This window comes from Melanerpes formicivorus, unplaced genomic scaffold, assembly GCF_026170545.1.
Source record: "Melanerpes formicivorus ecotype bairdi unplaced genomic scaffold, bMelFor1.0.p_v2 SCAF_12, whole genome shotgun sequence".
Lineage (NCBI taxonomy): Eukaryota > Metazoa > Chordata > Aves > Piciformes > Picidae > Melanerpes > Melanerpes formicivorus.
The window spans coordinates 8283916-8296325 of NW_027142364.1; the positions used below are offsets into that span (position 1 = coordinate 8283916).

At 57.8% G+C, this 12410-nt stretch overlaps 1 protein-coding gene across 2 annotated transcripts in view; it reads left to right on the plus strand.

The window, feature by feature from the left end:
* Positions 1-2617: 2617 nt before the first annotated feature.
* The window catches only part of EPHB3 (EPH receptor B3), a 29462-nt gene continuing 19669 nt past the window's right edge, over positions 2618-12410 (plus strand). For both annotated transcript variants that reach the window (XM_068145124.1, XM_068145125.1), the window contains exon 1: positions 2618-2783. In XM_068145124.1, the coding sequence (XP_068001225.1) occupies positions 2687-2783 (97 nt within the window). In that variant the 5' untranslated portion in view covers positions 2618-2686. The remainder of the gene's footprint in view (positions 2784-12410) is intronic.

The window sequence follows — 12410 nt, forward strand, 5'->3', positions numbered from 1 at the left end:
ACCGAGGGCTCCCCAGCCGGCTACCTGCACCGCTGCCGGCCGGACCTCAAAATCCTCAGCCCCTGGCCAGGACCACAGCACCGCACCCGCCTGCACTGGGGGAGCATGAGGCCTCAGGGAGAGGCTGGGGCTGGCAGCACCAGCCCGGTGGGAGCAAGTAGGGGCTCATTAATTACAGTGCGTGGGGAGAGAGGCGATTATATGGAGCATCCTCCCCCTGCCTGTGCCCCCCCGCTCCCTGCTCCAGTTTCTCATCCTTTTCTGAAGTAAATTCCTTTTGGACTGAAATTTGCCAGGCATGGCTTGGCTCCAAGGGGAATTCTTGAGGAAAGTTTAAGTAAAATTGGTTCAACCATTTTTGAGTTATTCAAGTGTGAATAAGCAATTTCCCCATGTGCTCCGTTCAGAAATTTTGTGCTTGGGTAACTCAGACCTCTGGAATCGCAGAATAAATGAGGTTTCTGCATCTCACTAAGTCGACAGGCTAGGGTATGGTGTCTCCAGCAGGGAGGATTTCCTGGGAGTGACTTCATGGGGAGACAGCAAATCCTCCCACCCTGAGCCTGTCCTCTGGTTAAGTTTCTCAGCATCTACATCAGCCCCCTCTTTCTCTCCTTCCCCACTTGCACAGCATCATACCCCAGTGCCCATGTTAGAGGAGCCAGCTTTGTTGCTTGCGTCTCCATTGCTCATCTTCTTGTGTCATGGTGTGCCCAAACCAACAGCTTCTGCTTCTTTGCTCAGACTTTGGTATTGTCCATCACGGCAACCCCCTTTTTTCTGCTTTGCTCTCCAACTGCTTCCTTTTACCTGGAGAATGCAGCACCCCAGTTGCTGCTTCTCCTGTCCCTTGCAGAGATTTATCAGTCATATGTCATGTCCCATCTTAAATTAGCATGTTGGCTTTCTCGAGCATGGCTTTTCCCTTCAGGAGCTGTGCCCAGTGGTGCTGGGGTGCTGCAGCAGCCCTTGGGGCACAGTGCCCTGGCAAGGCTCCCTGCAGCTCCCATAGAGTGCCAGCATTCCTGTAACTGGCATAAATCATCTCCAAATTTTCATCAGCACAGGATGAGCTCAGGCTTTGGTCACTCTCTGGACAGGGCTTGGTAAGAAGAATTCTTCTGGAACAAGCAAGTAAAATGACCATCCACCACTCTGGTGGGCTTGTGCAGCAGAAGGAGGTGATAAGACATGCTCTGCATCCATCCACATAATAGAAAGGACAATCATGGCCAGACCAAATAACCCTCCCAATTCCTGCTCCCACCAGGAGCTACAGGAAAGGTGGCAGTGAGCATGGTTCCACAGCTGCCCCCTTGTACCTGCACAGGGCTAGGACCACAGCTACACAGCAAGGGAGTTTCTGGGACAGGTTTCTGTGACAGGGAGTACTGCAGTGAGGTGCTGCTTGCAGGTGGCAGGTGGCTGCAGCAGGGCTGCTCAGATGACTGTGCTCTATGGACAAAACTGCCCAGGGAGATGCACCCAGCCATGCACCCCCTTATCTCAACCACTCTAGGGACCAAGGGCATCAACCTGCATCAAAATCAGGGTCTTGAGTGATTTTGCCCTCAGCCAAGGCCAGTCCTCCTCAGGCATCCAAGGAGACTTGCTATGCAGCACAGAGGGGCAGGACAGGTTGCAGCCTGTGTCTATTGCCCAGCACTGAGGGGATGTATCTGTCCTGAAGGATATGACAGTGCCATCTCTGGCCACATGGGCAGAGTCTGTCCCACACAAGCCCCTAAAACCTCCCCATGGCAAAGGTAGAAGAGAACAGAGAGAGGACTGAGGCAGTTGCCAGCCAGAGGCCATGTCAGCATTCACGTCAGCTGACACCATCTTCCCTGAGAAGTATGATGGAAAAGGCACACTGGGGGAGAGAGGAGGGAGTGCTGGAGGAGGTCCCTGCAGGGTGCTCTCTCTGTGGTGTCACCCTGTCCAGGACATAAGCGCCATGGTGGGAACCATGGTGTGGTCGAGATGAGATGAGATTGGGTGGGATGTAATATGATAGAACAGGGTGCAGTGGGTGGGGTGGGATGGATGTGATGCATGAATTTGGCTAGTGCAGGATGGCATGATATGGAATGGCACATGAGATGATGGATGGGATGAGATGGCATGGCATGGGATGGCATGGGATTGAAAGTGATGCGACAGCAATGGGTGACACAGGTAAACCAGACTGCCAGTGGTGGGACACAGAGGGGCTTACACGTCCTTCAACACACGCACACACCAGCAGCCTCGAGCACTCACTCGCACCGGGTACAGACCGGGACAGGCCGGACGGAGTCCGCGGGCAGGCCGAGCGTGCGGCCCCTTTAAGAGCACAGTTCCGCGGGCGACCGCTGGGTGGGGCGCGTTCCTCGCCCTGCACCGCCCGCGCTGGGGCGGGGCCACCAGGGGCGCGCCGGGCAAAACCCGCCCCCTTCAATTCATCTTTCCGCTGAGGCTCCGCCTCACTGCCCACCACCGCCCAATGGGCGCTGCGCTCGCCGTCGCCAGGGGCGCTGGGTTGCCAGGGGCGGGCTGATTGGCGGGCGGGCTCCGCCCCGCGCGGCTCAGCGGCGGCAGCGGCGGCGGCGGCGCCAGAGCGCGAGCGTGGCGCGGCGGCGAGAGGAGCCGCGCGTGGCGCCGAGCTCGGGACTGCCCGGCGGGGCCGCCCGCACCGCCCCCCGCCATGGCCGCCGCCCGCCCGGGGGTCCCCCCGCCGCCGCCGCCGCTGCTTCCCCTCCTGCTTCTCCTGCTTCTCCCCGGCGGCCGCCGCGCTCTGGAGGGTAAGTACCGCGCGAGCGTACGCGCCCGTCGCACCGGGGCCCAGGAGACCGCGGACGCACACCTCCAGGGTGCCCCCAGCCCACTGGGCCACGTTAGTGTCCGCTCTCGAGTCGACTCGTCACGTCGTGGACGCCCGGCAATCGCCGCCGCCGCAGCGCGCCCCAACCTCGCTCCCAGCGCTAAGCTGCCCTCAGTAGGTTTCGGAGTCAACGCCCGGTGGAACCGAGCCCGGCACGGCCGAGGCGCGGCGGCCGCGGCCGGTGGCTGCTGGCAGCGGTAGAAGGGAGCGGCACCTCGTTGCATACTCGGTTCACGTTCCGAGGCTTTTCGCCACGACCGAGAGATCTGGAAAATTAATATTTCTTTCAGTGGAAGCTTGCGGCGTGCCAGAATTGGTGGGGCCGCCGGAGGAGTGTCTGTGTGCCGTGTCCGGCTCCATCCCTTCCCCGGCGGGACTCGCCGCGCCCGCCGCCTTAACCCCCGAGGCTCCAGCGTGGGACCGCCGGGGAGAGCGGCCGCAACCATCCCGAGCGGTGCCGTGCACCGCGGAGGCTGGGCGGAGGGGAGAAAGCGGGGACGCGGGCAGCCCCCCCATGCTCCAGTGGAGTTGGGGAAAGAAAGAGGGTTAATTGTTGTCGTCCCCTCGGGAGGATAAATCTCGATCCGTCAGTCCTCCCCAGCTTTAAACGAGAAAACCGGCTCCTGGCCCTGACGGGGAACCGGCGGGTCCCTGGGCGGGTCGCACCGGGAAAGAGGAGGGGACCCGGGTGGGTTTTTGTCTCGGCACAAAGAGTTCGCGGCTTCGGCGGGGAGTGCCGGGGGCGGCGACGCTCCGATGTCCGGTAACCGAATCCGCTGCCGGAGCGGTAAGAGGAGGCTGTGGATAAAAAGGGCCTGTCGGTGCCTCCTCCCGGGCAGTGGAGACTTTCGAGTGCTCGGAGGCAGTTTTGTGCTTGGGCAGCCAGCGCCGTCGCTCCGCGGTGTGGGCTTCGGGCTGCGGCACCGAGCGGGTGACCGTGGACAGGAGCAGGTCGCCGCCTTGGTTTTTGTGGGGGAACGCGTTTCCTCCGGCTTTGGGAATGGCTTTGTAGAAAGTTTGGGGGGGATGCTTGTTGTCTGTGTTTCTTTTCATCCTCCATTCCTGCGATTTTCTTTTACTTTAAAGAAGGGTGGGGGGCGGATTTAAAATTTAAAAATCGTTCTTCGTTATATGCCATAGGAAGCGGAGCCGTGGGCCTGCTGGTTCCGGGAGCTCCGGGTTTAAGCGGGAGCCTTGCAGCAGGAGGGGCATGGGAGAAGCCTGTCTGCACCCAGCCCTTTCGGGACAGCGGCGTCTGAGCATCCACCCGGTGATTGCCTCGCCGGGTAAAGCCCTCCCTGTTGGAGAGGTGCGGAGGGATGAAGCTGTAGGCAGGGAGCCTGCGGACAGTCCATCGCAACCCGCTTCCTACCAGCGGTTTGGGACCGAGAAAAGGGATGCCGGCCGGCTTGGGGACCGGCAGCACCGGCGTGTTATTTAGGGACTGTCTCACCGGTCCCAGGGGAAGCACGAAGGCCCCTAGCCTCTCCCCTGCCACTGTCCGGGTCTGGAGCAGTGTGAAGAGCCGGATGGAGACAACATAAACAGCTCCTGCTGGGGAGTCGCTGGGTTTTCTCAGCTTCCCGAGCGTGCAGAGGGGTCAAGGGCCGAGCATGCTGCCCGAGGAGGTCAGGGCCCAGCTGGGTGCCAGCTCTGTAGGACTGCTTTGGGCAGGCTAGCGGCCGCCCAGCATTTTGGGGGCTGGCCCTGATTCCCCTGGGATTTTACTTTTTTTGTTTTTCTTTCCCCTTCACTTCTGTCTGGGCTGGAGGGAAAGTTGCAGCTGGGCCGGGAGAGGTTTCTGCCTTGCCCAGCCTTAGGAAACTGTGGCTCGCGTCGGGGTCAGCCAGCAACCGCGCTTCTGCTGCGCTGGGCATTTGTGACTGCTCACAGTGCTGCTTCCTGATGGGGACCGACGCGTTCGAGCGGTTACTGTAAATCTAGCATGCACGTTCATTCAAATATTTTAGTGCTGATCATAAATCTGGCATGGCCATAAATCTGCACGCGCGTCTTGTAGACAACAACGACGAGTGGTCCCTGGACCCAGCCGCCTTGCCATCTCCTCTGAGGGGACAACAGACTGGGCTCGCGTCGGGTGGCCAGCTAGGAGGGCAGAGGACTTTGGGACTGGCCAGCACTGCCCCTTCCTTGGGGGATGGCAGGGAGTTGAGTTTCTTTACGAGGCCTCACGGGGGTGGAGGGGAAAAGCCGTGCTCAGCAGCAGCTCAGTGAGGGCTTTGTGCTGCCGAGGAGAAAATGGTTTCTTTCCAGATCCTGTAAGTGCGCTGGGTCTGTTTGAAGTCACAATGTGTTTTTCTTCTCCGGTTCAGCAGTCCCCAGGCCGACTGCAGAAGGAATGCTCTATCCGGGGGCAACAGCGGGTCCTTTCTCCAGCACAGGAGTTGGAGCTGGGGAGTTTGTCCCTATGGGACTGTGGAAGCAGAGGCCCTGTGGGGAACAGACACAGTTAAATAACATGGGGAGCATGTTGCATTCAAGGCCCTTGTCAACTGTCCGGAGATAAAACCCTAGGCTTCAAAACACCCTGACCCGAGGGAGTGTGGACAGCCACAGGCTCTATCTGCCCATTGCCGCAGGGGGCAGGTGGGCTGGGAGCAGGACCAGGACCTGCTTTCCCAGGGAACCTTCCTCCCAGGCAGTGTGCCCTGAGCAGCTTCTCTGGGAGCCCAACTCTGTTTAAAGTTGGGGTTTCCCACAAGCTCCTCCACAAAACCCCACACAGAGGCACTGCATTGCTGTGAGTAGCCCTGAGCCGACGCAGGCTCTAGTGAAACACCCAAACTCCTCCTCAGCAGGAAGATTTCTAGGAGGGATTTTCCACACATGGGGTCTGCCCACTAGCAGCTCCTAGACCCCAGCCAGGCATTTTGCAGGTGACCACACTTCTCTTGGTACCAGCAAACCCTTGCTTAATTGACCCCTGTACTGGAACTGTCAAGTATTTTCTTGGCAGGGAGATTTGCTTTCTGTTTAATTACTTTTCACTGAAATGGTATTTTTCTCAGCAAGGTGATGGGTGGAAGTTAGCCCTGCTGGTTTTATTGATGCTTAGGGTAGGGCTGCAAAGGAAATCGGGTCGTGGGGCTCTGCAGTTCTCGTTGGATTCATTAAATCTCCTGTTCCTTGCTAAAAGCTCTGCTTGAGGAAACCCGCCCCATCCCTGCTCCCGAGGCGGGGAGGAGAAGGGTTTTCCTTTGTGTCAAGCAGAGCATGCGGAGAGCCAAGGAGAAGGAAAACTTGCAGCAATGGGGTCCATTTGCAGCCCTGTGTTTCTTCTCCAGTGTCCAGTGAGGCTTCAGCTGCAGTGCCATGCCCGGCCAGGCCTTTCAATGGGAATAGCGGCCTTTGGTTTTTAAGGAATGAACCGAAACTCCTTGTTTTGTTATGATGACTTAGTGCAAGAGATATTTGGGGAAACCAGTTTGTTGCATTTTCTTTCCGTGAGCCGTTTGCTGCTACCACTGGAGCAGAGGAGCTTGGGGTTTAATTAAAACAGCCCGAGCAATCTGAATCACAGACTTGCATGTTTTTAAAATTGTAGCTGTTCCTGTTGTGCTGAGTCAAACTGGTTTGTCGGGATTAAGCGTCTCCGCCTGGGAGCCGTGCTGGGGGAAGGGTGTCAGGGTGGCCTTGGAGTCAGCATCCCCAGTCTTGGCTGGCCGAGGTGGCAGGGTAGATACCAGACTCTCCCCAAGGAGAGCCCTGAGAAAGGGGGACTGTCCCTATGGGCTCCACTGGATGTGGTGGCTGCCATTGCCCCAAGCTAGCCTGGGGTTGAAGCCATAACAACATTGGCATTGCTTCTTAAAGAGGCGTGCTCTCGAGTGAAGTGTTTGGGGATGACAGGGATGGGGCTGTTCCCCCAGAACAGGGAAGCTCCTTGCAGGAAGCTGGGCACAGCCCCATGCCCCCAGGGACAGGCTGCCATCTTGAAGGCCAGGCAGTCTTTTGCAATGGCACTCCCACCTGACTGGGATGGTCCCGTTTGAATTCATGTTTGGGTTTTTTGTTGCACTTTTTGTTGTTGTTGCTCAAAACCCAGTCCTGTGCTCAGGCTGGGGTGGGGCTGGTGGTGGAGCACAGGCTGTTCCTTGGCGGAGCTGCGGCCCGTGCGCATGCTGTGGGGAGCCCAACAGGAGCCATTTTGTAGGGCAGCCTGCCCACAGAGAGCCAGGCTTGGCACTCTTGGCAAGGCCTTGTCCTCCTGCACTTGGGCTTCGTTGCTGCCCACCCTCAGCACAGTGATGGAGGCCTTGTGGGACCAAGCTCAGGAGTAGTGCTGCATCCTCTTCCTGCAGGGCCATCACATCCAGAGGGGCTGCAGCCTTTCCCTGGTGCTCACATTCTCCTCAGCACAGCCGAGTCCTCCAGCCCATGCTCCCTGAGGCAGGAGGGAGCAAGCTCAGTGCCAGCTTCACATGGCTGCCCCTCTGAAGAGGAAAGAAGCCATCTTGGGAAGAGGCACAGCCGCAGGGCTGAACACAGGCCCCATGGTCACTTTCTGGGTGTGTGCCAGTGCGTGCCGATCAGGCTCCTGGTCTTGGGGCAGAGGGGGAGATTGCTGGAGGGGTCTCTTTATTTTTTCCCGTCGCTAGGCTCGCCTGGCGTTTCTCACGCATGTGGCAGGAGCTGTTGACAAACACCTGTTTCCCAGCCCCTTCCCCAGGAATGCCCTAGAGGCCCTGCAGGGGCTGTGGTGCTGGAGCAGGGGGACAGCAGGGACACCCCCTCCCTGGATCTTCTCCAAGGGCTTTCCTGCCCAGTGGCAGCTGCAGGGGGATTTGGGCCTCCCGGTTCCTCCCTGAGGTGTGACTGTGGTGCCAAAACCCATCCCTGTCCCAGGGAAGGGCTGCAAATCTTCCCTCCACGACCAGTCCTGCTTGTCCCTTGGGTGCTGAGCTGCCTGCCTAGGGAGGACTGAGGTTCGGGAGAGACCCCGCGGGGCGGGGGGTGCTCGGCGGGCGCGCACGCACACGCGGCGCGCGATCCAAGGCCCTTTTTTTATTAATGAGAAAAATGTGCAGGGCTTGAACGATCGCCAGGAACAGATTTATTCTAGTTCCCCAGAAATTAAACTGAAATGAAGGAGCGAGTCAGCCCGGCCCGGCACCCCCTCCTGACTCTGTGCTTGTTTTAACTCTGGAAGAATCTGACTTTGGGGGTGGGGGAGGCAGGGAAGGGGGGGGGGGGACATATTTGGGTTTAAGCAGTTCCAGATGGGCTCGATGCTTGAGGAGAGCCGGGGAAGCGAGTGGAGAGCAGCATGGAGATTTGGGTAACTGCCCCAGGCAGGAGAGAGGAGGGAGACCTTGGCAGAAACTCCCGCTCCGTGCTGCCGGGATGGGATGGAGCTTGGCAGCTGAGCCACCCCGTCTGTGGGGCGAACTTTTGGATGTGCAGTGACTAACCTTTTTTGGGGAGGAGGTGGGTTTTTTTAAATATCATTACTCCTTCCCTGGGCTTTTTCCAAAAGTACAACCTGAAAAAAAAATAGTGGATCTGGATGAGGGGATAGGGGCCTTTTGGATTTCAGCCTGCTGCAGACGGTTGTCCTATAGAGACAGGCCTGCAGCACCAACCCCATTCTCTTCCTTCCTCTGGGGACTTCAGGGCTGTCTGCCCACCTGCGCCAGCTCAGCTCAACCTGGTGACCATGTCAGGACACCTGCCCCATGAAGCCATGGCTACAGGGCGGCGATGAGGCCACAGAGGGAGGTGGCAGGAGCGTCCCTGTCATAACATGGCCTGAAAACAAAGGCAGCTTTGCAGGCTGATTTGCTGCCTACGTCCTGGTTGATGGCATTTGTGGCTTGAACAGGTCTGTCGTCTTCTGATCAGATGAGTTATTTCTGTGGCAGTGCAGGGTGGCTGTGTGGCCATTCCTCCTGGGGAGAGCAACCTATAAATTTTTCCTTTCTGCTGGCCATAGAGATCCTGCCTGACCAGTGCAGCGGATCATGCTGTCCCTATGGTAGGAAGCTGCAGTGGGCAGCTCCTTCCCTTGGGCCATACACAGGCATGCCTGTCCCATTTGGGAGCAGTCATTTTAAAGCCAGCAGGGTATCTGGCAGTAGGCAGGGCTAAGCAGCTGTCCGTGGGGTCTGCCCATTCCCCTTGCTCGCAGCCTGGCAGAGCAAAAGGTCCTTTTCCCTCTGGGCAAGCTAAAGCAGAGAGCCCCAGGGTGCATCTAACACGTGGGCAGGGATGGCAGTGCTTCCCTGGCTGAGCTGACCCTGGTGTGGTACACCAGGCTCTGACATCCGAAATCCCCGTGGTATTAATAGAACAGTAATTGCAGTGCAGGGCTGGACTTGGGCAGCTGGCTCGTGGCCTCTCCTGGCGTCAGTACTGCCTTTCTGCAGGACCAGGGCCTGGCAGCGGGACCTGGCAGGGCTTGGGCAGTGGGCCGCACGTGTCCTTGGCTTGCGATTACAGGTTAAGACCCTGCTGCTCTGCAAAAACTCCAGGCTTCAAGTACCTTGTTTTGGAGGAGAGTGCATGCAGAGGGGGTGCTGAAGCCCAGCTTGGCACAGCCTTGCTCACAAAACTGCAGAAATCTGCATTCCAGGAATCCTCTTACTGGGTCCTGACTCAACCCGGTGTGTGACCGGGAGGAAACAAACACACATCCCTCCCTGCATCCCAGGCGCTGCCACTTGATCTGCTTTTTGCAGAGCTGGCACCTGTCCTGTCTCACATGCTTCAGTCTGTCTCACGGCCATCAAGAAACAGCTCCTGGCAAGGAGCACGTGGCCGGAAAACCCTCTTCAGCCAGTTAGCACAATGGGGCAGAGATGGACAGAGGGAGTGCACTTGTCCCCTTCTGTGTTGTGTGCCAGGCAGCTCCTACTCATCCAGCAGCTGGATCTGGTGCAGGGCATTGGGGCCTGTGAGGGAGATGCAACTGGCTGATGGATTGAAGCCACAGGACCGTCTTCCCTCATGAGGTTATTATACCTTGGCGCAGGTGTGGGATTTGGAAATGGAGGATGCATTCTAAGAGCATCCTTGGAATTAGCATCTTGGGCTCTGCTGTGATCTTACCATGCCGCCAGCATGACCAGGACTGGCAATGGTGGCAGTGGGGCTAGAACCACCAATGGTGACAGGAATGGTAGTGCTGCTCATCCTTGGCCAAGCTTTCTGGGGCAGGGACTGTCTACCCTTGTGTGTGCGTGTGTGGTGTGTACAAAGGGGCCCTAATCTCAGTTGGGGCCTCTGGGCCCTGCCATAATGCAGAAATAATGAGTCTATTATTAAGTGCCCACAGTACTTCTTCACTCTGGTGGCTCGCCTCCAGCAGCAGGCAGAACCTGCCCCGCTTGAAGTGGATGTGTCATCATTTGCCTCAGCAAATCTGATCCCCTTTGATGATGGGCCAAACGCCCTTGGCATGAAGGGCCACAGCTGTGATACAGGCCCCAGTTTTTTGTTGGTTGGTTTGGTTGTTTTTTTTTTTCCCTTCTTCCCCTCCTTTCTTCCCTTTGTTCCCAGTTCATTGGCAAGTTGGCTTGCCCCAAACCTGGGGCAAGCACACGCTGGTGAGCATGGGCAATCCAAACTTCTGCTTCCCCCTGGAGAGGGACAGAGTGGGAGGTCAGCTCCCAGGCAGTCCCATGTTTTTTACCTCGGTGCTGGGGAGCAGCAGGCGCCCTGCTCAGCGTGAGGACAGGTTCCCAGCGTGGGCGGTGATAGGGAGCACTCCAGCCCTTCCCTTGGGCTGAACCGCACTGCCTGGCCTGCCTGGCCTGACAGCTGGGAAGGGTGAGGCTGGGATCCTGCACAGCCCCCTGGCCTTGCACCGGATGCTTGGGCAGCCAAGCATGCAGGAGGGGTCCCCGGGAGAGACGGGATTCCCGGGGGAGGATGAGTGCGCGTGGGCTGTGCAGCATGTCGGCAGCGCTGCCAAACCCAGTCCCTGCAGAGGGAGCTGGCAGACAGCGTCTGCCGGCACCTTTGCCAGCCTCCCAAACCTAGTGCCTGGCACTTCATGGGTGTTGGCCTGGTCCGCTCTGGGTGATGCCTTCCTCCCTCGCTGAAGTCTTTGTCACTGCACTCCTGTTTCTCGGTCGCATCAGCAAGCGCCTCCCCTCCCCAAAATGCAACTCCAGCATATAAGGCTGCTAAGCACCAAAACCTACCAGCACGCAGTCTCTCAGGCACACAACGACTCCAAAGCTGCTGTCTGTCGGATGCTCCATCCACAGAGTACATGCTCTGCCTCGGACTAGCAGGACAGCAGTGTTTTCCCCTTACAAGCGCGTGGAGTTCCCTGGCCTCACAGTAGGACTGCTCCATGCCCTTGTGGACAAGGTTTAGCTGGGGAAGAATCAGAAGAGCAAAGACCCTCCAGGAGGAGGAGGGATCTGTGTATGCTGCACACTGCAGGAAAATGCATCGTGGGGTCTCCTAGACCTGACGTGTGCACGGGGCGCTCTGTGTGGCTCAGCTTTTGTGTACACAAAACGCTCATCAGCGGGAAAAGTGCAACCTCAGGTTCTCTCCCACAGGCAGCTCTTTGTTCCCAGATAAAGGACTTTACACCAAAGGCCCTTTGTGCCACTGCTCAGAACGGTGTTGGGATTAATTGTACCGATAGGTGTTTGAATGGGGAGCGTGCAAGGCCACTTGCCTCTCTCGTATTTATCTTCAACACCAAGGAGGAAATTAAAATACGCAGGGAGATGCCCCTTTCGGTGGCTTTTTGACTAGCAGGCAGCCACCGGGATTGACAATGCATCCCTAAACAAACTGCCTTTCCTTCCAGAGAAGCCTGGTACAGTGGTGAGGGGGAGAGGCATCCAGCACCACTGCAAACAGCCACCACGGTGGAAGCCAAGCCGTGTCCTGGGGCAAATGGCTCAGCCATCGGTGCTGTCTGCAGAAGCCTGGCATGGGGCAAGTGGCCTCGTCATATGACCAGGCTAGACCACTCACCCCACTCCAGGCTTCTGCAGACATGGTGTCGTGGTCTGCGTGGCTTCCAGAGAGCACAAGCACGTTGCAGAACAGGTTCCTCTGTTTGTGGTGAGGCTGCGTGGGTGTCTTTACTAACTTTCCTCCCTTGACTTCTTCAGGATGCTATGGACTTGAGTGAGCTGCCTTCTTGTTAGGGCAAGGAGCTGGCATCCTACCTTGCCATCACATCCTGATAAAAGCTGGCAGTCCTTGTGTTCAAAGGCAAGAGTGTTCAAACCAGAGCTGGTTGGTGGAGATGACTGAGTCTTCCCCAGCGGCTTCATCTTGAAAGAATTTTGATTCCCCCCCTCTTCCTTTTTCTGGCTCAGCCATTGCTGCTGCGCGCGTCTGCCGCTCAGCAGCGCGAGACGGGCTCTCTGGGCCTCTTGGAGGGGGAGTTCAAACGTTTTTGCTGGCCTCAGACTGTGCACACTGCATTCCTGAGCCCCTGCATGGAGAGTGAGAGGTCCCTGGCTCCACATGGATCCTCATCATGGCTTCAAACACCCATCAAACTGCTGAGGACTCAGTGACGGGAGGACTGCGGGCAAGGCTCCTCTGGTCT